The sequence below is a fragment of the Prinia subflava genome, chromosome 1 (genome assembly GCF_021018805.1).
Source record: "Prinia subflava isolate CZ2003 ecotype Zambia chromosome 1, Cam_Psub_1.2, whole genome shotgun sequence".
NCBI classification, from domain to species: Eukaryota; Metazoa; Chordata; class Aves; order Passeriformes; family Cisticolidae; genus Prinia; species Prinia subflava.
Genome location: NC_086247.1, coordinates 133,571,321 through 133,599,297, shown reverse-complemented (window position 1 = coordinate 133,599,297; position 27,977 = coordinate 133,571,321). Strand labels below are relative to the sequence as shown.

The 27,977-nt window shown below is 40.6% G+C and overlaps 1 protein-coding gene across 1 annotated transcript in view; it reads left to right on the top strand.

Annotated features, from left to right (window-relative positions):
* Positions 1–2,050: 2,050 nt before the first annotated feature.
* CUBN (cubilin) overlaps positions 2,051–27,977 on the top strand; it is a 142,219-nt gene continuing 116,292 nt past the window's right edge. The window contains exons 1-19 of the mRNA XM_063413067.1: positions 2,051–2,364; positions 2,523–2,652; positions 2,950–3,042; positions 4,006–4,044; positions 4,840–4,941; positions 5,834–5,937; positions 9,521–9,647; positions 11,093–11,261; positions 11,990–12,121; positions 13,297–13,392; positions 13,933–14,054; positions 16,220–16,406; positions 18,099–18,217; positions 19,661–19,892; positions 21,241–21,422; positions 22,203–22,365; positions 22,561–22,751; positions 26,698–26,854; positions 27,639–27,817. Coding sequence (XP_063269137.1) covers positions 2,246–2,364; positions 2,523–2,652; positions 2,950–3,042; positions 4,006–4,044; positions 4,840–4,941; positions 5,834–5,937; positions 9,521–9,647; positions 11,093–11,261; positions 11,990–12,121; positions 13,297–13,392; positions 13,933–14,054; positions 16,220–16,406; positions 18,099–18,217; positions 19,661–19,892; positions 21,241–21,422; positions 22,203–22,365; positions 22,561–22,751; positions 26,698–26,854; positions 27,639–27,817 — 2,643 coding nt within the window. The 5' untranslated portion in view covers positions 2,051–2,245. The remainder of the gene's footprint in view (positions 2,365–2,522; positions 2,653–2,949; positions 3,043–4,005; positions 4,045–4,839; positions 4,942–5,833; positions 5,938–9,520; positions 9,648–11,092; positions 11,262–11,989; positions 12,122–13,296; positions 13,393–13,932; positions 14,055–16,219; positions 16,407–18,098; positions 18,218–19,660; positions 19,893–21,240; positions 21,423–22,202; positions 22,366–22,560; positions 22,752–26,697; positions 26,855–27,638; positions 27,818–27,977) is intronic.

The following is a 27,977-nucleotide window of genomic DNA, read 5'->3' as shown; positions in this document are numbered from 1 at the left end:
AATTGAAGGCTGACAGGTGGCAGAGAGGGGTAGTGCATACTCAGCATGCGAAAGAAATGAATAGAGCAAAGGAAGGACTTTGTTGGCCCCAGCCAAAGGCCAGGATGGAAACTGTCAGCATGCAGTGGACTTTGTGAGAGTGAGGTCCTGGAGTACACAGACATTCAGCCAGGCTGCTATGGAGTGCAAGTGTGGTTGGCCCGTAGTTTATTCAAGTTGACATCCAATGACAGTTACACAAACTCTGTAAACTGTTCAAACAAAAAGAAAATCAAAACAAAAAGAGAAAACATCCCCACCAGACTTCAAAATTGACAGGAAGAATGTTAATGAGCATCAGTTTAATGTACAGTACCAGGATACCCAGAGGCAGAAGGTGTCTGGTCAACTAGACAGAAACATTGATAATTTGTCTGTGTTGACCTATTTCTGAACAGAGGTTTCAGAGCAAAAGGCATAATGGTAAATATAAAAAAGGTGTAGGAACAGATTCTCAGTTGATATAAAAAAACATAGCTCATGTGGGTTGAATGGAGCAGTTGTATTTCCAACAACTAAGGACACAACTGTATTTTTATGGAAATATTATCCCTCATGTTGGTAAAGAACAACACATGGAAAATTCTCCTTATATTTCTCTGTTCTGGAAGGAACAGCTGATAGACTCCCCACTGCAGGGCAGGTGAACATCCAGAGAGCTGTCCTTGTCCCTCCCCAGGAGGTACATGGGATGGGCTGTCCCCCGTGGGTTCAGGAGGAGCTTCACCGCCGCCCCTCCAGATCCCTCGGCAGCAGCAGTGACTGCTGGGTTACCTGCAGCCACAGCCAGTGGGGGCTCAAGGGACATGGTCAGCAGGCTGGTGCTGTTCTGAATTCCAAGGTAAGTTTATGAAAACACAGATAATAAAATATAATGATATATAGTGAAAACACTAATAATAAAATATAATACAAATCTAGTTTGGGGGAAATGGTGGGATACAGCTGGTACAGCCTAAGACACTATGGTACTCACAGTGAAGATCACATTGTCTGTGGCAGCACCACAAGCGTTAGCTGTCCTGACTTCACATTCACATTCTCAGTGTGCATCTCTTTCTGAGATTACATCAGTATTTTTTGCCACCACATTCAATTTCTTCCCAGGTTGTTTTGAGCTTATAATGCTTCCATCTGTGAAAGCTGTAGAGTTCATTCAATCCCCCAGCTCCAGGACAGGTTCCGCATATCTGTGGGAATCTGTTGGTGACCAGTACAAACTGGAGCAGAAAGAAGGACTGGGCAGGGTTAGGAGCAGGAGCTCCATGTCTTCCAGGAAGGTCTAGGACTTAAAGGATGCTTGTGTTACCTATGAGCAAGAACAGCTACAACTGTTGCTACTCTTCTCAGTTGAGTTTTGAAATGTGAGCAACTTGAATAAGATGTCTGCTAAGCAAAAAGGAAAATCAAAAAGAATGGTAGTGGACCTGGACATCTGGGAGCTCCTAGCATGAGGAAAGAAAACACACACAGAGCTCCTCTAAGCAGGAAGAACCAAGCACAGCAAAGTCTTGTGTAAGGAGAATATGGAGAGTCTGGCAAAAGCAAAGGGGAGGTGGGACGTGGAACCTCTCATGGCTTTCAGCAACAACAGCCTGAGCCTAAGCAACTGGGTTCTGAGTCACCCTTGAATCAGAGCAACCATATTTGGTTAAAATTGTACTTACTGTGGTAATCCATGGGATGCTGTTTAGTACTGCTGACTGGTTTGTGTCATCTGCCCAGTAAATTACTGACTGGAAGCTTCTCTTTCAATACAAATATTCCTTGCCATCCACTGTGGGTTTTACTTTTAGGGTTGGGTTTGTTTGTAACAATTTAGGTCCTTTAGTGCTGCCAAATAATTTTTTGCCCCTCTGGTGCAGCATGTGGGAGAGCACTCTCTGCAGATTACGAGGTTCTCAGGGACACTGTACAAAGGGCAAAGACATAGTGATAAAATACAGGCAGATTCCATGTAATGATCTCTCAAAGCTCATGAATCCAAAAGACAAAGGGAGAAAGATGCATTTAATGTCTAGAGGATTTGCATGCTGTCAATCTTTAATTAGGTGTCTGAGATAAAGTTCACCCTTGCAAGACGAGGCAGCAGAATGGGCACCTTGTGAACAAGGAGCTGGGGAGAGCAAAGGGCACTTGGGCTCACAAGCCCAGTCCAGCACTGGAGCTTTCTTCACTTCAAGCGTAAGGCAGCTGGAGGAGAGCAATGCTTTGGGCTCCTCCTGCTCCTGGGCTGGTAGTTGTGTTATTATTGCTTACTGGATTGAGCTGTGACCAAAACCACCATGAAAGAAAGAGGCAGAAAAGAGCCACTTATGATGAGCAGTAAGTACCGTTGCTTGCAAATATATTTGTTGATATGGTGGCCTCTAAGTGCTGGTAATGGGAGCAGAATGACTTTACTACAGCTGTATTTTACATACTCTTTGACAATATGTGTAACTAAATTATATCTTTATTATTTTTTTTTCAATACATAACAGGCCTCGTTTATCCTCTGAGCAGGGTAATTTAGTGTTCCATGCTGGCTCCAACAAAAATGTTGAATTTCGAACTGGACCACTGGGGAAAGTAAAAATTAATGAAGAAGACCTTACAGAACTTTTTAGTCAGGTGATACAGTTATTTTCCCTTAATATATTTTTGTTTTAATTTCTACATATTGAGTTAAATTGTTTTCAAAAGTGTTTGATGTGTTTTGTATTTTATTTTATATTATCTATATCAGCAGTCTAATATGAAAGTAAGCCATTGCAGACTTGTAAAGTAATCATGTCATCACAAAAGATAATGAAAAGATTAAATTGTGTATGTTGTAGTGTTCTCTGTATTTAAGTGGACTTTATAATAGTGAAGTTATGCAAGGACTAAACTTTCCTAAGCTTGTTTCACATTATCTCTGTTGTTTAGGTTAGAGAGAGTAGCACAGAGATTCAAGAACTTAAAAAAGCCAGTGGTGCCTTGCAGAATGTATCCCAGCAGATTACTCTGCTGACCTCCAAGGTGAGTCATACCTTCATGCTCTCCTCCTCCAGCATTCCCAGGTTTCCATTCCTCACACTAATATTAAACAACCTGATTCATTTTAGTTTTTCTGGACCCAGTTTAGGGAACTGGAGCAGAGTCCCTATTTAATATCAGGTTGGAATCTGTGCTTAATTTTACATACTTATTCAGTAACTCTGTAGACAATGGAAATATTTCTGTAAATCTCCCCAAAATTTCCAGTAACTGTGATTCTTCATTGTCAGCATCTGCATTGCCTGTATCCTCTAATATTTATGGATAAATTCTGGAAATGGACCACATATATTTTGATAGTTGTTACACAGACATCCCATTCTGTGGATGAAATGGGCTATAGGAGTTTGCAGTGGAAAGAAAAGACTGATGCAGTAGTTTTGTCACTTCCCTGCTCCTGAAATTCTTTTTCCAAGAAAAAATTTTTAAACAATTGCCCAATTTATCTTTTGTTACAGTGTTTCCACAAGTGCCTTATAGGAAAATATTTTATAAGTGTAAGACACCTTCCTTTAGGGAAATTATATTAATATGTATCCACCACATTCTCTGATTCAGTATCAGCTTGCTGTTTGTGGTTACAACCCACTGAGATGTGGACTCTTGGCTTATTTTTGTGCTCTGTCCCAGACCTCTGTCCTTGTCACACATGTGAGGACCTGAACAGTCCCACAGGAATATTCATATTCTTGATTTTCAGCACCTGAATACATCTTTGCAAGACTGAGTCTTGCCTTGTGGATCCAAGCTGGAAAATATTTAAGCTTACATTTTTTGAACTGCTAAACCCACCAAAACCCATTTTGATCTGACTGTCACCTGGTTTGGCATACCAGCTATTCTCTTTTCTCAGAGGAAAATATTTAGTGAGTTTACCAATATCCAGCAAGCACCTCTGTGGTCACTCTCCTACTAACCACAATGTAATTCACATTTCTTTTGCAGATCCTGGGTCTTGATAACAAACTTCAAAGTTTACAGCAGGTAAGTAAATGGGAAGCAAACTAGAGATCAGAAGAGAAAATCTCAGCTCAAAGTAAATAAAGGTTTCAATGATTAAACAGCTAAATGATTTCTTTCTTCTCATGCATTCCTCAGGAAAACTTTTTTTGGTAACAGAAGGTTAAAAAAAAAAAAGCACCAAGATTTGTGGAGGAGGTGATATGCCTTCTGTAAACTCTTGTTTACATTTTGTAAGAAGGCTCTAAAATGTAGGAGCCTGCATTTCTTAATGGAAAAACAGTTATGCACTCAAGAACAACAAGTAGATACTGAGGAGAAGTAAACATTTCCTTCACTGGTCTGTCAAGATAAAGACCAGAAACTCAAACTGATTTTTATTGTGCTGGAACTAAGTAAGTTTCAGCTGTTGCCTGCTTCTCCTGTGAGCTTAAGACAAGCCACACCTACAAATGCCACTAAAAACAATTGTCAGATGAAATACCCGGGGAATCAAAAAGACAAGATAACCCTCCATCTAGACTCCCAGTATGCTGCTGAGGAACAGTCTCTATTAATATTTACATTTTACAGGGCTTTTCTCATCCTGGTGCTTGGCCATTCTGTGTATGAGCAACCACAACACCATTATTTTGTACAGAGATGAGTGAAATAGCTCAAAACTTTTACAAATCAACCTTGCTGAAAAAAATTGGAGGGGGAATTCAAGAAATAATGTGGGGAAAAAAAAAGAAAAAAGATAGTTTGTCTTGAAAATAAATGCTGATAGAACACCAGCTAAGCATAAACCTAATTTTCTACTCTTTTCTGGCATTTCAGGATATCCAGAGGAGAGCCTGCAGTAGTAACCCCTGCATGAACTCAGGGACCTGTATTAACTCACTGGATGGTTTCCTTTGCCTCTGCACAAGGAACTGGCAGGTGAGTCTTTAGCCTCCTCAACTACAGAGTTTTATTTCAGCTGTGAGACTGCATCTAGGTTAGGGTGATTGCCACGAAGCACAGCATTTTGGGTTACTTAGGATGGAGTGAGATGCACTGAACAGCAGAGCAGCAGCTTCACTCATTGATAGGAGTGCTACATGTTTGCTTCTCAACAATATAAATGTATATGTGTAAAAAGAAGCCCAAAGCATTGGGCCAAACCCTGCACTGTTACACTGCTGCTATGGCCCGTGAAGTCAGTGATCCTTGGCAGTTTCCACAGCAGAGAATGAGTCTGGTTTTTGCTGAGCACTGAACTGAGCTGTGCCTTGCTGCTGACCTTACACAAGGATAGAGAGAGGCTGGGGGAGGGGGTCGGTATTTATTCAGCCTTAAACAAGTAACACAAGCAGGGGGTGTAAAGAATCAGTGCCATTCTGAATTTTTTAAATCCAAAGACTTTATTAGCAAATGCTTTAATGGTGCTATTATGTGCACCAGAGATGGAAATGTTATATCTTCTTCTCAAAGGATTTCAACCTAAAAGTTATCCCAGCAAGATTTGGGTCAAAACTGACATGCTTTCCTGATAGAAACAGTTTATAAGAAAAATTTCTGAGTCTTTTTCTATTTGGAAAGTGAGGGGATGACAAAAATGTGCTGTTCATATGCTTTCTACATCTGAGATATCTTATCCCTGTCTGACTGATAGCAAAGGTCACAGAAACAGCTGAAAAGTAAAGTTTTGTTATTATGTTTCATAAGGGAAGCTGTGTTGATAACAGCCCAAGGTTTGTATATCTTTGAAAACTATATTAAACATTGGGTCCATGGTTTGCTTCATTTCTCAGTTATTTGGAAAATAAACTGGTTTTCCATTTCATCTTAGGGCCCCCTGTGCTCAGAGGATGTTAATGAATGCCAGATTTTTGCTGGAACAGAATTAGGCTGCCAGAATGGAGCCACTTGTGTGAACACACCAGGCAGCTACAGGTAACTTCTCAAAACTAGACACAAATATCCTGTGTAGAATACTCTGCTATTTTTTGTACCCCATATCATGCCTGCAGCACAAGTTCTAGAAATAAGTCTGTTTAATATCTATGCACTATAGCCCTTGCAGTCTGGGAACATCCAAAATCCTTACTGCACTGTACACTGAGCCCAGCACAGCCACTGAAAGGCCTCCCTTGCCTGCTTTGACACAAGAGCAGCAGGAACCAGCTCCATCACACAGCCCTGCCAGGGGAGAAGGCTGCAAATTGAAGACTGGCTCCAGTGACCCACCCCCCTGCTGTAGGTGCAGCTGCTTTGAGGGCAATTTCCTGCACCATAGGATGCAGCTGGGGCAGGGAGAGGCTCGTGCTGGTCTGTAAGCAGCACTCACCAGCGTGCCCACAAAGCACAGCCACTCCTCCATCCCTCTGCCATCACCTACCCCTTGAGATCAAGGGTAGTGAGGAGATGAAGGGGGTGATCACCCTTCATCACTGCCATTCCCAGGACACTCATTTGGTCAGAGCAGGGTGCTAATAACATCAGGATCTTGTTTTCAATCCCCACACAGGCCATTTGCTAAGGCTTGGACTTGATGATCCTTGTGGGTCCCTTCTGACTCAGAATAGTCTGTGAAATCAGAAACAGGGATGTGAAATACCTTCACCACTCCGAAAACACAGGCACTGCTAAGACAGCAGAAGAGCAAGGAATGCACAGTGCTGCCAGGCAGAAAAGGGGAGAAGTGCTGTCTGCAGTCTTCTGACCTAGGGGTGCCTGGGCTGCCTGTGTGCTGGGTCCCACACACCTGAGGCCCCTGGAGCATATTCTTCTATTCTTCCTCCTTAGGAAACATGCTCTTGCTTACAGGGCAAGCCAGCCTGAACATTTTGTGTCTCATTCTCCAAAATGTCAAATAATCTGGTAAATAAATAACATTCACATATAATACAAAGCTGTCCCTGTGCAATGGGAACAAACATGCTGGAGAGCATGCCACAGCTTTCTGCAAAGCACTTTGGCTCCTGCTTCAGCATGGAAATCTTAGCCCCCACAAATATTTGCTTGATGTAACACTGGCTTATAGTGCTTTGTCAGTTCTGGAAGAACCTCAAACAAAGGAAATTCTCCTGTAGTGCTCCTCATGCTTCGGCATTAACAGAGTCTGGAGGTGTCAGTTGTGTGAGGCTTCCTGTAAGCTTCACTTTGATTTTAAAGGATGTTTCTAGCTTGACTGCAACAGATATTTTTCAAGGAAACAACACACAGAGCAATATGCCTTTATTTGTTTCTTATTGTGCTCAGAGAGGTACAGGTGTGACTAAATTAAGGTTTAGGGTCTGCTGTTCTCACAAGCATTGTCATTGTGTTAGTACAGTCACGATTCCCCAGATTCTTCCCTGGTGTAGTGCTTGCCCTCCTTGGTACCTGCTGAATCAATGCTGCATGACTCTTCATAAGTCATTGAAACCTTAATATTCCTGCTTTTGCATCACATTCAGGATTATTCTATAGTCCCTTCCCTAAGTCCATTGTACTATCTTGAGTCTCCCTTTATATATTGTCTTATTTATTTCTGAGTGCTCCCCAAATGCTAAATCCATCCCCAGGCAGAGCATGCCATCTCTTTTCAGCAGCTGTGAGGACATTGCTGCTAAGCTTTCTGGGGCTCAACAACCCAGGTGATCCCACTAATGCTCTTGCATAGTTATATACACCACTGTGGACTGCAGGGAAAGAAAAGCGGTAATATCTGACTTTCCCTAGCCTGGAGAGAAAATACCAGGGGATGGGAAGTACTGGATTAGGTACCATGAAATGGAACATAATGCAGTTTTCACCCCTTGTTCATATTCTTTATCTGCATGCTTTTCCTGTAACTCAGAAAAGGTGAAATATGAGGAAAAAGAGCAAGTACCCAGAAATACCTTCCTCAGACAGAATCTTAAGGGGACATTGGATGAAAGGCTCTGAAAGTCCCCGTGTCTGTCAGACTTCCATGTCACAACTGAAGTAACAAGGGCCTCATCACAACATGCTGTGTGTCATGTGAGAGAACCACGGCACTGCCAAGCAGCAGTGCATCACAATTTGGCTGAAGTGCCTTGCAGTGTGACCTACTTCTTGAAGCTATTCTCTGAGAAACTTCACATGGCTAGCAGATTAATCTTTGCCAGAGTAGGCAGGAGACAGTGCCATTGTTCCCCTCCTTTGGAGATGGCCAGACTGTTCTTGTTGTGTCCTTTGAAGTTGAACATGAAGCTCTAAATGTACTTCAGACATACAAAAGTTATCTGGTTACCTGTTGCCTCTGTGCTTCCAAGGCTGAGCTGCTGCACTGATGAGAAGGTGTTGTTCTGCTTGCTGTCTCTTACAATAATGAACGCACTGTCCTGCACTGCAGACTGCAGTTAAGCATTAAGCTGCAGAGGGTTTTTGAAGCCTAAGTTCATGTGGGTTGCTTGTCCTGGGTGCACTGCTTAGTTACCTGCAATTGGCTTATCAAACTGCTATTTCAGCTGAGCATGTGACATGGTGGAAGGGACAGCAGCAGCTTATTTTATATAAGTTGCTCCAAGGTCCAGGTCAGCTCCACTGGAATACCCTGATTCCAACTCTTCAGAGAAATGCTTTTGCAGAACATTTTTCATTAGGCAGCTTAAAAGCAATGCAAGAAGGGTGTGTACCTGCCATGTGTCTCTGCAAGCTGTGGACATTGCAGCATATAACTTGAATCCAAATGAGAGTCTCACTGTCATTTTATTAAGAATCTAGTGATCTGATAGGAGGTTTTCTGTACATTTATTTCTCTTTCAGCTGTATTTCAGAGCCTCACATTTTGTCTATGTGGAAATTAAGAGCCAGAGTCTTATACGATGGCTTAGAAGTTCCCAATTTCAGTTCCACCACTATGTATAATGCTGTAACTAAGCTCTGCCCTATAAATAACAATGTGATGCATGTGGCGGCTTTCAAACCAAATCCTCTCAGTAAAATGCCTTCTTTAAATCCACTACTTTGTTCTTCCCACCGTACCAACCTCAAAGGCCACCTCTTGCCTACCACACATCCCTAAACGCTGAGGTGCTGCTGAGACAGCAGCTGCCCATTGTTGTGGTGTGGGGGTCAAAGTACCTCACTCCCTAGGACAGGCCAGACATGGCATTTCTGCATATGGCTAGAGGGAGGGTTTAGGGACCTGGCATCATATGATAATCATAACTAAAAAAGGATATTTAGGTGCTCTTTGACTGAAGTGGGGGTTTCCATGCTCATGTTCTGTTTAAGTCTTATGTTAGACTTTTATTTTTTCCTGGATTTGTGCTCATGAATGTAACAAAAGGCTGTAGATTCTTCCATAGGGCCAGACAGTCATGAATATACACAAGTCTCAAATGATGCTTGAGTCTCTGCTGAACAGGAGATTTGCCTCTCTGCATGAATATTAGCAGGATTGTCAACATAGGTAAATAGATGTATTTTGTAAGGAACACCCCATAAAGTGGAGAATGGCAATGAAAAATCTTTAACAGTGGTAGAAAGACAAAATTTTGATTTTTCTTTCCACTTGCACTATTAGCTGCTCCTGTACTCCAGAAACCTATGGGCCTCACTGTGCCTTGAAGTTTGATGACTGCCTGGAAGGATCTGAGGTGCTCTGTGAGCATGGCCTCTGCGTAGATGAAAAGAGGGATCAGCCCAACAGGGTAAGGAACAATGTATAAATTTCATCACACAGCACAGCATGAATAAGCAACAAATAGTGCTGACCACAACAAAACTGTGTAGCATGAACTGCTGCTGAAAACAACAAGAAAGGTCACTATACAACAGCCTCTCTGTTGTACCAAGGGTGGCAGAAAGAATCAAAAATCTTTTATGCCTTGTTAGAGGTACTTGTTAGAGTATTAGATGTACTACTACATCCATAGGGAGCTTGGGAATATATTTTTATAAGTTAAAGTCATATTTAAAATATAATATTCTTACAGTGCATTATTTTGGGAGAATTGAGTTGCTAGAACATTTTACTGCTTAAATAACTAAGAAGGACAAAAATCATGAATCTTATTTTTCTTGGGAAAAGGCATACCAGTGTAACATTAGTGCCAGGGGCCTGGGAGCTGCTAGGGCTGCATGGGGACTGGGTGGCTGCTGCTCATCTTTGGTGCTCCTCAGTGTCAGCTGGATGTGGTGTCTGACTCCAGGCCCAATATTTCCAAGCATCTGCACTGGGTGGATGCTAGCACACACTTGAGTGCTCATCAGGAGCCAGCCAGCTCATTCCATTTGGGTGACAATCTGGGTACAGGGTGTTCACTCCAAAGGGACAGATGGACCATGCCAGCTTTGGCTCTTTCCACTGAGAGCAGCCCTCCAAAACCACCCAGCCAGGCTTCTGCTCCTTAATGCTCCTATACACCCATGCACCATTCCAGTCACAGCACATATTTTCTGTGCTTTGCAATAAAATAATTTCTTTGCCTAATTTTTAGAAGTTTCACAACTTATCACTTATTTTCTGCCCACTTTTTGTTGAGAAAGTTTTTCTAAAGGGTTCAGTGTTGGCTTAACAGTGTCTGCTCCTGTGACAATCAACAATAAAACTCCCATTAGCTTTAATTGGACCAAAGCTAGATAAATGCTGAAATCTGGCCATTAGTAAAGTTTACTAGAGAGAAAACTGTTTTCCTAAAAGAAAACATGTATTTGCAATTTAATCTCAGTGCTTCACATTGCATAGACTACTGAATAATTTGATTAGAAGAAAACAGCCAAGATGATTTCAGGTTGCTTACACTGATCTCTTTGCCTTGGTTAAAAAGCAAGTTGATGACTTCTAATTATGTTTATGTACAGCTCATAACTGATCTTATTTTCTCTGGGAGCTTTGGGGTAAATTACAGATTTCTTTTATGAAAATAATGAATGATCCTGAGTTGCTTCCATAATCTGAATAAGTAAATTCAGAGGAAGAAACAGACTGAGAATACTACTGAAGCAACCTACCAAACAAAATGTGCAAGCTGTGTGATGCTCTGAAAGCTTTCTTGCTATAGTTTGAAAGTCATTTCATGAAATTAACTCCCGCTGCCTTTTCCTTGACTATTGCAAATGTCTTAACCATGCAATGTGATGTTTTCTGTGACAGCCCAAGTACCGCTGTGTCTGTGAGGCTGGCTGGATGTCCCCTCCTGGCAGCCCTGCCTGTAGTGCTGATATAGATGAATGCAACCTCCCTAACCCTCCGTGCTCACAGCATCCACCTGTGCAGTGCCACAACACTCAAGGCTCCTACACTTGTGGTCCCTGCCCCACAGGTATCTCGTCCTTCCATGCTCTCAGGTTGGATGGGGTGGCAGAGTGTGTATCATAAACACAGACACAGGATGCAGATGAGAGGAACTCCATAGAATGCTTTGGTCTGTGTTCTAGGGAATAAATGCAGGTTATGTTTTATATAGGTAATGCAGACAGTGAAGTCTAATGCATGATTTATCTCATCCTAAACCGAGCATCTAAATAGGTCTCATGTCCACAGTACCTTCATGTCCATCATGTCCTATCATCTTCACATAAGAGATCTGCAATAGTTTCATATCTGTATGTTTCCTGCCTTAAGGCAATATAAAATCTGATTGTTCCCTCAGACCATATAACCTATGATTACTCTTCCTGAGCTGGGCAGGAGGTGTCTGTGGGAGAAGTTTTTAAAGTGTTTAACTGAAGCTGTAATAAATCTTTGCTGCAAAATGTACATAAATGCACTAGACCAGAACTGCATCCTCTTTAGGTAAAAGTGTGTTTGAATCTAAAATACCCAGAATACAGTTGAAATAAAACATTCTTGTACACATATCTCCACCCTGTAGTGTTTGAAACCTAATTTTCAGACCAGTATTAATTTTAATCAGCTATGAGAGAGACAGGTCTATTCTTGTGCTAATGAAGTGCAATTCAGTTGTACTCTATGAAAAGATTTGGTCAAAGAAGAAACCAAAAAGGCCATGCATTTTCTTTCTGATGTCTTTTCTGTGCTGCTTTTTAGGCTGGCAGGGAAATGGCTACACTTGCCAGGACATTGATGAATGTGCAAGTAATAATGGAGGCTGCTCCACAGTACCGATGGTCCAATGTATCAACACAGCTGGATCATTCCGCTGTGGGCTCTGTCCACCAGGTAAAGTGGATTTCTTGTGGTAATACTATGGAAGGGCTTAAAAGATGAAGATCCAACACATTTGAGCCTGTTTTGGAGTAGATTTAAGAAGCTGAAAATTGGTTTTATAGAAAGAAATATCACATACACAATACTGCAAAACAGAATGCAGTGTCCAAGTGTATTCAAACTGCTTCAGCTATTAATGAACATTGTATAGAGTATGCCTCTAAAGGTGATCCTCTGAAATGTGTTTCTCTTGTACTAGGTAGCTGTTTTCAGTGTTACAGCCTTGATTTGGTGAAGTACTTCCTTTACAAGATCATTAATGGCAAACAAGGATTGCATAATTATGGCAGTAATCTCATTGTCTGTATTAATTGAAGGAGTATCCTGTGTGCCATAAATCACAGACTCTATTGTCTGCAGTAAAAAAAAAGCCTTGATAATTGTCACGCTCTGAATGCTGTCTGAGGAGGCAGTGTTTCTACTGCAGTACAGCTCAAGCAGTGGAAGTTGTAACTTAGGTCTTTATAATTTATGATTTAAAATGCTTTCTGAAATATATGGTATTAATATTAGAAATATAGCACAAAAAATCTTTCTAATTATTGATTTCTATTTAAATGGCAATAGACTGTGGGTAGTGAAGACTCCAAGTTACTGAGTGCTGAAGGGTTATCACCATGCTGGAAATGTGGCCTCAGACAAGTTTTGATGATGTCACCTCTGGCCATAACAAGTTGTGCTGCACGGCTTTGGTTCTCCTGAACATCCTGAGAGGATCTGAGTGCTGTGTTTGAGATCCAAGGGCTGCTCTGGTCTGCAGGAGGGAAAAGTCTGGGTGTGGTTATGGCTGACTGGGTGCAGATGTGTAGGGAGGGCAACGCATGGTGGCTGAGAGACATGGGGCTTCTACGGCCTCACTGAATTTACCTATATTTGGCATATATTAATTTATATTTTTTTCAGCAACTGTGGAAGGATTTATTTACAGTCACAATCCATCACTTCAATGAAGGAGCCACAATAAATATCCCAGATTTTGCTTCAGCAGCTATCTCAATTCTTTCTAACTTCAGGAGACTATGATTTTACACCATGAATTAGTGTTTTGCTTACCAGTTGATTGTTTTACTGTCAATTCTCAAAGAAAATAGTTTGTTACAGACTAACTGTGATTTACTTCTGAACAGGTTATGAGGGAGATGGACAAACATGTACCCAGGTTGATATCTGCTCAATAAATAATGGAGGGTGCCATCCTTTGGCTACTTGTACCTCAGCTCCAGGTACTATGCTTTCTTAAAGACTGTAAGGTAACATCAGTGTGAATCTCAAGGAGAACCTGGTTAGGATGAATCCACTTTATAGCAACATGCAGCCACTTCACCACAGTCAGTTTTGCCTCATGCACAGGATTTTCAGGCAAGTTAGCTAAAGCTAGCAGACTTTTTCACAAACACTGACAGAATTAGATTTAGGCCCTGTAAAAAAGAAGACTTTATTCTAAAACTGTGCAGATGTCCACCATTTGTCTTTGATGCAGTTTTCCAATTATAAGGCTGCTTTTACTGTTCTCCTTCCCATAAATACCCTTTGACTACCCCACCACTTCCCATGAAGGTGACCTTGGACTCTCAGATACTCATAGCAGAACAACAGTACGGCTCTTTCCATGCTTGAACTGGGCACTGACTAGGGGAGGTGTCCAAAGACCAAGTAAGTCAGAATTATATTAAGACTCTGCTTCAAAATGTCAAGGACTTTTATAGACATTGATATTGTCATTGTAATAGAATTACATTTTATATCTTCTCTTGTCTCCCAAGGGCCCATGGCACTTTGTTCTTGCAAATCTGGGTACACTGGAAGTGGATATGGGCCAAACGGGTGCTCTCCTCTCAGTGATATCTGTCAGCTGCAAAGCCCTTGTGCAAATGGGCAGTGCTTGGTAAGTGCTGGGCTCCTCACACACAGTGACAACGTTGTGTGGTTATAACGAGCCAGGGAGGCTTGGTGACACTGAAGGCTCAGTGCAGACATACTACTGGGAATGAGGCAAAGTCAGTGGGCATTGCAAGATCAAAGGACATACCTGAGGAAAGCAAAGTGAGTTTCAGGGCACACAAGCCATTTCTTCGTGTGTGAAGTAGAGGTAGCAATCTTGGCACTAATGGCCTGAGAAGCTGTGTTTGGTAGCTCACACTAGCCAATGAAATGTGCGTGCTGATGGGAGAGAACTGTTCTTGGTGACACAGGAAAGTAATTTACCACCCTGGATCATGGAGGAATTACCCATGATAACAGAACCAGGACCTCTGCTGACCTTCAGACTGTTAATATCCAGCAGAGATAGTTATGGGTTCCTAGTCTGATCTTGTGAGAGCACTCCTGGAGTCTCAGGCTGTCTATATGAACATGGAAAGGGTGTTTCAAGAGAATTTGTTGCACTGATGGTAACCAAGTCTTTTGGACCTAAATTGATTTGTGGTATGAATTCATTCTCATGCACAGTGAACATTTAGTTTGTTCTTGTGGACCCTGTGAAGGCTTTTTTGGCTTCCTTAGTGAGGTGTGCTGTGCCCTGGAAAAGTCCATGCTGCTGATCTGGGGATTTTGTTGGGGAGGATATTGACGGTGGTGATTTTGCTAAAATATTCATGAATGCTGAAGTTTTTGTTCCAGTAGAGTCTTTTCCCATTTATCCCCATTAGGCTGCAGATATCCCCATTTTGGTTGTCCCTGGAGGCATAGGGAAAATGAGACATAAGATACGGATTTGGCAGTGTTAGGTTTTCAGCTGGATTTGATGATCTTAAGGGTCTTTTCCAAGCTAAATATTTCTATGATTCTGTGGTGTATTATCTCTTGCTTCTTTAATTTTCTGTGTGATATGTGATGGTCCTCTCACTTACACTCCACTCCTTATCAGCATTCCTTGCTCTCTATTCTGCAGGTATCTACTGTGTCTTCACTCATATTTTAAGATATTTATAGGGCCTTTTGTGCCCAGATATTATCTACTTTTTCTGACTATTTTGTTCATTTTAGTTTATCTATTAAAAGATACGACATCTTTCCCTAAATATATCCTAACATACAACAGGCAATCATGGCTACAAACTAATACCTGACGATAATAACACAGATATTTAAGTAATGAGACTACAGAAGCATCTAATAAAATAGAGAAATAGCAAAGCTATATTTGGCCACCATAATGACAGAGGAAATAATGTCAATTATCAGGCAACGCAGATCAGGAAACACCTTTTGAAACAATATGCAGAACCCTAAATACATATCAAAACCATCTTCCATCATACTGAAAATCTCTTTGGGACACAGAGAATATGACTAGATAATGAAAAAGCAAATAGAGAATGCAATACCCTAATTGTATGTCATCAAACATGGGATAGTAGCCTGTACCTGGGGCCATGTTCTGCTTTACCTTTAAAGATTGTGTCTATAAAACATAAAAAAGAGATACAAGGTAAGAGAATATATGAAATGGAAATGGTTACAGATATGGAAAGACTTGATTATACGGAGAAGTAGTGCAGGTTGCAACAACGGAAATGGAAAAGAGACATGCAGAATAAGGAATAAAGCTGAAAAAGTGATGAAATTTTTCCCCTTTAACATTCCTCAGGATGAAAATGAAAGCTAACAGCCCACATAACTGCAATGCAGACTTCCCAGAGAAAGGCCTTGAGAGAAATGACTTCTAAACCAGTTATCTTGCCTTGCTATTTATAAAGTTTAGGTAATATGATTGACTTGATTCTAGCATGATCATTCCAAAACCAAGCAAACAGTTTTCTGAATGGCTAAAAGAGTACAGATTTTGATTTTTGAGATGGTAATTTGAAAGAGGCCTGCTAAGAAGTAACTTAATAGGAAAACTCCAAAGAGATAGATAATCTAATTAGGATTTATGTTTATTTTGGTATTCACCAGTGACCATCAAGGCCAAAAAAAATTCAAAGGTTTTATTACTTTACTCCAATATCTCCTCATAAAATAAGTGTAACCATCAGTCTTTCTGCTGACTCCATTGGTTTCTCTAGGTTCTTCATGCTCACAGTTTATTTGATTTGTTTGTGTCTGCAGGCAACGATCTCTGGCTATTTCTGCCTGTGTAATGCAGGCTGGACAGGCTCTAACTGTACAGAGAACATTGATGAATGTATCAGCAACCCGTGTCAGAACGGGGGGACCTGCACCGATGGGGTCAATGGCTACTCCTGCGAGTGCACCAGCGCCTGGACAGGACCGCAGTGCCAGACTGCCCAGCAAGGTACAGCCAGAGCCTCCTCCCGCTGCTTCCCTCCTGGAAATGGGACAGCAGGCTTCAGCGAGTCCATGGGATTAACACGGGAATAACAACTGAGTTACAGTGTGAAAAGCAGCCCTGTGTTGGGTGGATCAGAGGTCCCAAATTCCCTCCAAGACAGAGTTTTTCATGAGCTTCCTTTGTAGCTGGTTTGTTTGGCAGTAGGAACGCAACAATGAAGTTGATCTGCAGGCCCACTGGCCTCGGCTAGATGCCAGACATCCTAAAATCAGATCTCTGTTCCCAAGAAAGTGGTCTGAAAAGCTGGTTGGGAAAGAGGATCCAGTATAAGGAGAACTAGGGAATATATTGATGTTTCTCTTTTGTGCATATTATTTCATCAGTTATGAAGCTGAAAGGTCCTGATGTCTTAGTCAAGAGTAAAAGCCAGAAAAGGTTTTCAAACAGAAAATTAATGAAAGAAATGTTAGCATGAAAATGGGGGACTCTCAGTTTTATATTGACTGCAGAGTTCTCCCTTTTCCTCCTAATATCATTTCTTCTGCTTGTTTAAGAACTTTTTCTGCCATTAATTAAACAAGGTCAGGATAGCATTCCAGTGAGTCCAGTGTCCCTGTGGCAACAGAAGTGGCTCATTTTTATTGTAGAATGCTAAGAAGAAAGCAAATTACATTTTAATGTAATACAAAATGTAAAACTTCCACTGATCCCCTGTGAAATCCGCTCTATTTTAGAACTATTTTAGGGTTTTTTCTATTTTCCTGAAGTATCTAACTAGTAATGTTTTATTATTAAGTCCACAGGGGAAAAAATTATTTTTCGGCATTCATAATGAAGAGATAGAAAGCCGTTTTTTATGCAGTGAGGAATCATACTGTACCACCTATTATTTTCATTTCTAATCAATGAAAAAATAACGTATTTTCTTACATGATCATTTTGAATCTGGTTGAAAAAAGGTGAGATGATTAGACAGACATTTCAAATAAAATTATATTCTTTTTACCACTTCTTGAAACAAAACAATTTGGTGAGAATTGGCTATTTCTTTAGAATCAGTTCAATGTTAAACTACAGGTGCCTGCTGCATGCTGTAGCTGTATGTGCATTATATTTTGGCTGCTTTACAGACATATTTTTCTGTAGCTGTTTGGGGTTCTCAGTTCCCATGCATTGAATGGTTCAGTGAGTGAAGAGACCATGGTATACCATGAGAGGGATTATCAGGCCCAGAAATCTGAACAAAAAGAATAAATGGAACAATAAAACCTCTTCAGGATAACTTCTATGGTGTACCACTACTGAGAAAGACAATTTTACACCATGTTAACTTCAAAATGCAAAATGTTATTTCATTGAAGGGGAAAATTTAGAGATTCAATCTCGAGGTTCTGGAAGCAAAGCAGTTTACAGATGCTACCATGAGACAGAATCAATATCTTTTGGCAGTATCCACATGTTCCAACTGATATTCTTTGTTCTTTTTCCAAGAACTATTTTTCTTTCAGGGAATTTGCACTTTTTTGAGATGTTATTCCACTTGAGAGGAAGCTGTAAAGATGCTTTTATAGAAGTGTTTTTCAACATTGTTTTAAATGGTCAAGAAGAAAAATACTATGCAAAAAAAGTTACATTTTGTTTTAGTTTGTATAGTAATACCACAATATCTGTTTAATTTTCTCTGTCTTTTTGCAGTTTGTGGAGGATACCTCTCAGGCTCCAGCGGGACTTTCAGTTACCCTAACAATCCAAACAGCCAGTGGTACAACAGTGGGGTCAGCTGTGCTTGGGTTATTCAAACCAGTCCCAACAAGGTAAAATAGAGTTCAGGTTAAGAAATCCTCAGTCTGTAGGATCCCTCAGCTTATCAGAGCAAACATGACTATCTTCATGCTACATATGTTCCTATGTTGTGATCCAATCCCCTCAGAATAAATAGTTTTTCAAACGAATAAATTTTGGATCCTTACAATCCTTCATGCTCCTTAGCTTAAGACTTTGCGTGAGATAGATTTTCCAGGCTTTTCTTAAACAGTTGAGGGTTAGTTTCTGTTACCTCCAGCAACAGAAAGGAACTGTTCTACATTGCTTTAGAATGTGATCTGTGAACAGCTGCATGAGAAAATCTCTGCTCTGATGGGTTCCACAGGTGGTTCCTGAGCTGAGTGAGTTGGTCAGAGCTGGTGCTAACACCAGGACGGTGGGTTGGATCCCCACATGGGCCAACTCTTCACTGAAGAGTTTGACTCGATGATCCTTCTGGGCCCCTCCCAGCTCAGACTGTTCTGTGATTCTGTGACCCCCAAACAATTTCATGTTTCTGATCTCTGAGTGCAGAAAAGTAGAATGCTTAATGCATATTGTCAATCGCTTTGTGTAATAACAGCATTTGATTTTTTTTAAGGATTAATTTTTAAATGTTGCACACAATTGTATATTCTGATTCTGATCTGCAACTAACAATTCCACTTGGGTTATAAATAACAACTACAAAACATGCTACTTCATAGTTTACCATGAAATTTCTTACTTGGGATTTGATGTGTTTTTGTCATTTTATGGAACGAATTAAGTCATTTTATAAACCAGTGCTTAACAGTGGTTTATACAGCATTACAGAAATATATGTATATGACATGTCCTCAGCCTTAAGCCTGGGAGCCACTACTGTCTTCAGCAGAGCATAGTACAGCACATCGATGAAGAATCTGAACAAACTAAAAGCTGTGCATGTCAAAAAGTATCCAGAATGGGCTTTAGAGACACTGATTTTATATGTGTGAAACAAAATCATTGACTCTTTTAACTCCCATTACAACACTTTCAACTATAGCAAGGCTATGAAAAATGCTAATTATCTGATTAAAAAAACTGCCTAGGGAAACCTGGAATAAGGTATTTTATGCCGTGTTTCAAGCTTTTAACATAGCTTGAAATTTACACAGATATATATATTTTGCACATATAACACACAGAGGCAGATGGTCTCAATTATTAGTTATTAGAAATAATGATCTTTCCAGAAAACTTCACTGACTGAATTCTTATCTGTCTATCTTCTCTCTTTCCTTTTGGCACTTAAGATTCTTTAATATTCTTTTCTGTCCTGGAACATTACAGGAAATGACATAGTGGCTCCAAAGCTCATAGATTCTCACAGGTGCATGAATACATATATCTGCTCTATAAAGTTTCTACATAGATAGTATCTCAGCAGATGGAAAAAACAGAATTTCTTGTTTTCTGGCTTCTAATAGGTTCTGCGTGTTACTTTCCCATTCTTCCAACTGGAGACAAGTAATGAGTGCAACTCTGAATTCCTTCAAATCCATGATGGGCCTTCAGCATCAATGCTCATGCTAGGAAAATACTGTGGCTTCACAGGTCCTGCAGACCTTTTCAGTTCCCACAACTCTCTGTATTTTTGGTTATACTCAAACCACACCATTACTGGAGGTTTTACTGTTCACTGGGAGTCTCAGGATCCTGGTAAGTTGATGAAATGCCAAGCATCTTCATGTCTTTGGAGTAAAATGAATTGCTTATTTCCTTTGATTAGGAAACATTAGGAACAGAAGGACAGTATTTTTCAAGGGAGTGAGGCTGAAATGTAGACATATATATCACTTGAAGACATTTTCAAACTCTAGCTCTATGCTGCTTTATGAATAGCTTTCTGCTGTTTTATAAGGCTGCTTTACACTTCCTGTGAGGAATCCCCCACAGAGCTGGTGTTTCTGGGGATTCATTTAGTCAGTTCTCTTTTCTCACAGAAGTATCTAGTACTTCAAGCAAGCAAGTTAATGGTTTGTTTTGCCACTGACAATTTACAATAACCTATATGTTCCAAACATGATAGATTGTAGGGAATTGGACTTTAAAGAATGTGTGAGGTTTCTGGTATGATTTGTTGTACATTTCTGGCTGAATTGTTGGTAATGTTAATTGGGTGATTGTTCCAGATGGTCTGGCAATGCCTTCCAGGGATAAACTTCAAATCATCTCGCATAACATTAGGGTCACTTTAGTGTTCTGTATATTGTCTAGAAACAAAATAATGCATTGTGTTGTGTCTTGAATGAACCATAGAGTAAAAAGTGCCATTTCCTTATTTATAGAAATATTTCTTGAAATGCTTTTAATATGATTTTTGATTTTTTTTTCTTTCAATTGTCATCATTAGACTGATAATTACTAATTGACAAATATAAGTACTGAGAAGTGAAAGCAGATATTTTGGCAGAAAAAATAGCACTACCAAAAAAAAGAAAAAAAAACAAAAAAAAAGCAAAAAAAAAAGAGCAAAGGGAACAGTCTAGATGAGATTAAACTAGCCATTCATGAGGTGTAACACATGGTGTACCCCTCCCATTCCCAACTGTTGCACTGATGTTATTTTATTATGGGTATATAAAACAACCTTACCTGTAACTAAATTTTCCTTTTTTTTTTCTTTTTAATGGAAATACCCTTGTGATAGAATAAAAAATGGATTTTTTAAAAAACTATTTACAAAGTACAGAAATTCAGATTAATTTTGTAAATCCAATCCAAACACAGTGCTTCTGATTATTCTTCTTAAGGCATATTCATCGTAACTGGGTAAGAATCTTTCTTTTACTGTGCAAATCAGGAAATACTTGGAGTTATCCTTTTAAAATTAAGTTGCAGAATTAACTGCAAAATTTAAAGAAAGAAGAAACTTGGCTGGTTTGTTTGGCTTGGTCTTTGTTTTTTAATTTATTCTGACCCCAAAGTGATTGCTAGTTTTGACACTACAGGACAATTCATCTTCTGACCTGACATATGGTGATAAAGACTCTTCTCTTTCTGATAGAATGTGGTGGTGAGCTGACAGGTACTTACGGCTCAATAAACTCTCCAGGATATCCTGGTAACTATCCTGTAAACAGAAATTGTTTCTGGACCATCTCAACCAGTCCTGGCCTCCTCATCACATTTGCTTTTGGCACACTGAGCCTGGAACACCATGAAAACTGCAGTTATGACTATTTAGAGGTAAAGTGTAATTGTGAATTACGACAACATTTTGTGGATACGTTATTGCAAAACAAACTATTTCAAAACTTTTTTTATGTACAGAAGGGGACTGTTGGAAAATTTAATCCTGGGTTGAAATGCTCCTTTCTGTTACATATTCCACCCATCCATGCACAATCAGAGACAATAGGACAGAAAGGGGATGAGAACCTGCTTCACTGAAGTCGGTGAAAGTCCTGTGACAAAAAGGATGGGATTCAGGCCAAATACATGATGGGAAGCTTTCACTTTCTTACAAAGTTCAGTCTCCTAACTCCTTTTCAAATGTCAGCCCACAGAGAATTCATGAGCCTATGGGAAACTATTCAGGAAAGGGATCTAAGACTAATAGATTCATATCATAGCTCACACAGCCATCCACAACTTGACGTATGAGCTTAGGGCTTTTTGTCAAGTGTGACATACAGTTTACAGATTTCACAAAACATTTTCATGGAAATGAGAAGCCAGTTTGGAATACCATGTTGTGTCAATGCAGAGCATGATTTCAAGAAAACAGTTCAATAGTAGATCTCCTGATAGTTTCTTTCCCTTTCCCAAAACTTTTGATGACTCCTGGCAGCAGCATTGCAGCTCTGCTGATGGATCTGTTTCTTGGTTCCTCTGTGTCTGGAGCTTTCCCTCCACCTTCCATCCACAATACCTCTGGGGCCTCTGAGATAAGTTAAGGAGTGCTGGTACTGTTCACAACTGGCACACATATGATAATCCTAAACCTTGATCTATCATTCTGTCTAGATTCGAGATGGTCTTCTTCCACAAGACCCTGTCCTTGGTAAATACTGTGGCACTGGATCTCCACCCCCACTCCAAACCACTGGTCCTTATGCATTTATTCACTTCCACTCTGATGACTTAGTGACTGATAAAGGCTTCCATATTGTCTATACAACATCTCCGGGTAAGTAAAATACTCAAGATTAAAGGTTGGTCTGTGACATTCTTGAGACAGAGCCAACAACACATGAAAGGATGTAATTAACATATGCTCTTTAATAATATAGTAATTATTTTTGATTTGCAGACATTGTACAGAGGCAGCCTCAAAAGGAGTTTCTGTACTTATGAATATCTCTTCTTTTTTTCCTTAATATAGCAGATGCAAGTTGTGGAGGAAATTTCACAGAGAGTGAAGGGGTTATCACATCTCCTTTCTGGCCTAACCCTTATATCAACAACCGACAATGTGTCTACATTATCCGACAGCCAGAGGATGAAAAAATATTCCTCAACTTCACCCATATAGAGCTGGAGAGTCATACTGGCTGTTCAACAAATTATATAGAGGTGATTGCCTTAATCAGTTGATATGAAAGTCTGAATGCATGTGTTTACAAGAGCATGTATAACTTCTGTCCCAAGGGCTACTGAAGAAAGAGGTGTTAATCAAACAACTAAGTATACAAATTTACTAGAGTCAAAAAGTCACAGGGGCTGAAAGAGCAGGCTGGTGCATTTGAAGTGAAGCAAAGATAAGAGAATGAGAAAAATTGTCTATCTTAACGCTAATTCTTAATAGTCTGTACAACATTAAGGGGGAGTTTGACATTTGGTAAATGCATGTCAACTACAAGAAAAATAGAATTAATGCCATAGCCACTATGCATCGTTTTCTGGACTCAAAGTGTTATATGGAAAATCTTGTTCTGACATTAAAAGGAAAGACACCATATAAATATTTACACACACATTCCCAGGGAAGTGTTAGAATTACCATTTGTGGAGGTATTTTCAAGATGTGTAGAAGTGGCAGTTAGGGACATGATTTAATGGTGGGCTTGGCCAGGCTCGGCTTACAGTTGGACTCCAAGATTTAGAGGTCCTTTCCAACCTTAACGATTCTATGATTCTATATACATACCTAAAGCTGGGAGTTTATTGTTGCCATAACTGAAACCTTACAAGTCTAACTCAAGAATTGTTTTTAGTCTAAATCTAATTGTCAAAGAAAACAAAATGGTACAGTTAGAATATTTCTATATGGAAAATGCAATAATAATGCAGAACTAATGTCAGTACTTAGCGCGATCCACTTGAGATGACTTTTGCTTTGACTCCTAGCTCTCTCTTCATTGGTTTGCAGTGTTGTGTGACATACAAATGTACAGCTGTAGGGTGTCTTTTAAGTGCATGAGACAGCATGTTTTCTTTGTTGTTGTCCCTCAGCCCGGTTTTGTGCAGCTGCGGGTGTGCACCCCTCGGTCTGGCCGTGGGTGAGGTCTGGTGTGGGGCTGTGCGGGTCGGGGACAGGGCCGGTCCCACCGCCCTGGCCTGGGAGCAGGGCAGCCCTGGGCTGTGGGCCCCTGCCGGGCTGGGCATGGACTGGGGCAGGCCGGGGTGAGGGCACACAGGGGAACCTGGCACAGCAGAGCCTGTGGCAGGGCAGGACTGTGGGGAGACAGACACTGACCGGGCTGCAGGTTTGCTGGGGCAGGGCTGACATGGGTCCTGGACAGTGGCAGGGTGCGGGACCCTGGTGGAGGCAAGGCTGGCCCCAGAGAGTTGTGGTGGTGCCCTCAGAGCCTGACAAGCTCTCTGTGTTGATGCCCCTTCTCCTACCACGGCATCCCTGTTCTCTGTGTCACGCCTGGCTCACCATGTCTCAAGGCCTCTGCTGTCGTACCCAGCTTGTATTTCTCTGTACAGTCATAAACACCTCACCCACATCGAGGGCTGCTGGGCACCACAGCCTGAATTAAACTGTGCCTGTGCTGAGCAGGGCTAAACAGAAGGAAAACAAACTGGGCACGGTCAGTGGTTGATTTGTGAAGGTGCCACCGCTGAAGCAGGCGAAAGCCATCCCTGCAGCCCCAGAGCGGGGTCCAGCACTGCCAGCCATGCAGCTCCGTGGCAGCAGAGGTTTGGTTTTGTATTTAATCTCTTCTTGACCAGTAAAGGAACAGGCCCCTGTGAGCTTTATGCTATTGGTCTATTTTTAAAAGATATTACTGTGTTGACATCGTTCCCTTCTCTCCTGTAATTCAAAGACCTAGGTTGGAATGAAATGTAATTAGTTTCTGAAATGAGAGGGGAAGTGTGTTTAATGAAAACAGACAGCTTTTGTTTGTTTGGCCTGCTACTCCTCTTGCCTAATTGCTGGCAAAACAGCAGCTAAATTCAGAGCAGCCAAAGAAACAAAACCATTTCTGTTGAACACCATCGGTTTGTATTAGTTCAGCAAGGCATTTACCTCACTGTTTGCTGGTCAGTCACAAGCCCTTCAGTTTCCATGTGCTTCTGCCCTCCTCCTCTTCCTGTCCTCTTACTCTGTGGCTCAGCCCAGAGCAGAGAAATCGGACCGACATTTTCTGGCTGGGACAGTCAGTAAATGTTATTAAGGCCCAATTTTTTCACATGTGCTTTTGTAAAATACTGTCCCACTGGTACATCTAGGGTGATAACTTTTGGGTGTTTAAGTTACTTTAAAAGCCACTCTCCAGCAACTCTTTTGTCAATTTGGAAAGATGCAGATTAATCCATTCCCTGGTTCTACCAGGAAATCTGTAGACTTTACACAGGGACCAGACACAACTCACAGCACTTGTTCAGGGAGGGATGTTTAGTTTCTTGCTAAGGAAGGCCTCTGCAATAAGAAAATAGAGACAATAAAACTTATTTGAGAAAGGCTGTGTCATGATGATGCAGAGGTAAGATGCTAGCCAAGGCAGTCACTTTTCAATGCCATCCCTCTAACTGGCAATAGGAGATATTACTCACATACATGGCTAGGAGAACCTGTTATTTTTATCACTACTCACTGGACCATATAAACAAAAAATGTAAGGAGAACCAGCTCAAGAAAAACATGTAAACTCCTGTGAATTACCATTCTGGAAGTTTTCACTGCTTTCCAAAAGTTTACTAAATATTTTGGCACAAATTCTTATGTCAGCTACTCTTCTGTAAATCCAGAATAATTGTGTCACCTTAAATTCAAATTTCAGGGAAAATGAAAATATCTGTTAGTCAGAAAGTCATCTCAGCAGCTTTAGACTGCAAAGCTGGGCAAGCAGGCAAACCACTGCCTGTTCACCAGGCTCATAAGGGTTCCTTACCTTCTCTCCCAGGCCAGGAATGAATACAGCTGAGGAAGAAAGAACGGTTAATGAGAGGGGACCTGAAAGCTGGATGTTCCTGGTTTGCCCGTGAATTCATTGCAATGATTTTTTGGCTTTGACAGCATATAGATGCATTTAAAAGCAGTTCCATCTACATTAACTATGACCACTTTTGCAGCAGAAAAAAATGTGTTTTGTTTTCAAGAGATTCTTTGGGACAAAAATTGCACTTTTTTGCTTGGGCAGAGAGCAGAGGACCTGTCTTTTGGACCTCAGGTAGTTGTTGCCTACTTGAAATGAGATGGACACCTCAGAGATATATACCAGGATCAAGGCCTGGATGCCTTGATGTAGCTGTTCTTACTCATAGAATATGAATTCAGGGTCTGAAGTTTTGAGATACAAATACCTCTTTCCCATCTACTCCCCTTGATAATCAGCATTTATAATCAACTTTAGGGAAAAAATATAAGATACATTTTTCCTTTGATTAGCAAATTGATCGAAGTCATTAGAAAGGCAGTGCAGAAAGTAGAACCTGGATTTCCTGATATAGCCTCACTGCCATTATCATGCATTGAACCCTTCAGATAAAGGTGTGAAGAGATGTCAGTCAGTGTGCCTCTTTACTGCTTTAGGGACTTGGAGTTGCGTCTCCTGCAGCTATCTGCCTTCATTGATGTATGGGTGTGATGGGACAGATGCTTGTTCTGGAGAAGTGCCATTGAAAAATCACTGGAAACTTCATAGCCAGAGCAAGAAAATCAAAAATATCCTTTTTATCCCCATCAGATTTTAGTGCTGGCAAAAGTTTCACAGCTATCATTAGTGAGCTCCCTACCTGTCTCTTTCATACTAAAGGTACCACTTTTGGAAGCATAGGCCCAAACAGTGCTGAAACTGTGGTTCATAGAGAAGATAATTTCATCTTAATGTCCTGTGACAGCAGTATGTGTTAGTGTCTTCTGTGCTGATCATCTGACTGTTCCTTTGAGCTCTCACAAGTCCCGTGCTTGTGCCAGTTACTGTGATGGCTCTTTGCCCCTCTCATAAATACCTAAAACAGTTACTCCTTTTGTTATGTAGCAGCTCTTGGGAGATTATAGCTTTATCTGGATGTCAGATGCCAGTGCTTTTATGATCTAACACTTTTCATTCCTTTTTTTGATGACTAGGTTCGAGACGGTGACAGTGAGATGTCTCCTCTTATCATAAAAATTTGTCATAATACAGTCATGTCTCCAATCACTTCTACCAGCAATGGTCTCTGGATCAAGTTCAAGTCTGATGCATCTGTGCAAAGAACTAGCTTCAGGGCTATTTATCAAGTTGGTAAGTGGAACTGGTCATTTGCATGGTGAACTTATGTATAATTTGGACATTTCCAGTCATTTCCATGCTATATTATTTGTATAATAGATTAAACACAAGCTTCAAAAGAAAAGAAAGAACAGAACAGAGACAATTTATTTATTTAAAAAGATGTCAGCACTTGGTTTGCTGTAGGCAGTCCTAGCATTCTTGGAAAAGTGTCTTTTGTTGCTTCTGACCATGAAATTACCTCAGATGGTTAGAGCATGGTGCTAATAACAGCAAAGTTGTGGGTTTGATCCTCATATGGGCCATTTATTTAAGAGTTTGATTCAATGATCCTTATGGGTCCCTTCCAACATAGACTATTCTGTGATATGATAGTAAGGATTCTGTGATATGTTACTAATGATTTATCACTTGATACTGACACACCAAAGGTGTTACAGCTTCAATTCTGCCTAAATCTTTTTACTTTCATTTTGCCTGTCTTTAAGTTCTTAACCAGCAACAAGCCTGTGTGTGTCTGTGAAACAAATGAGCCAAATCCATTAGTTTTCATGGGCACAGTTTAGTCTTCTGTACAAGCATGTTTATGGTATACCTGTAGTAATTTGTTCTTTTAAATATGTTATGAATACTACTTGAATGATCTGTAGAAACTGCTGTAATGAGATAGTTTAGGGTTTAGGGTTGGTTTTCTTCTAATTTCATAGAGTTACTTGATACACATCATACATCATCATTATGATACATTCCTTGAAATCATTCATTACCAGTACTGATTCTTGGTGTCTGTTGGCAGCCTGTGGAGGTTCCTTGTCTGGAGCAGGCACAATCCATTCACCTTATTACCCCAGGATGTCCTCTCACCCAAAGACCTGTGAGTGGATCATCTCCCAGCCAGCTACCAAAGTGGTGATTCTAAACTTTACCGACTTTGACATTCGAAATACAACCACTTGTGATTCGGACTATATCGAGGTAAAGAACAATACACATGTTCTATGAATAGTAGATACATATCTGCAAGTTCCTTCTAGTACTGATCTCCACCAAAGCAGAAGTTCTTGGCAGGTGAGAACTCCTTCCAGCAGGCACAAAAGCTTTTCCAGGTTCACGATGGGATCCCAAAGCTTTTCTT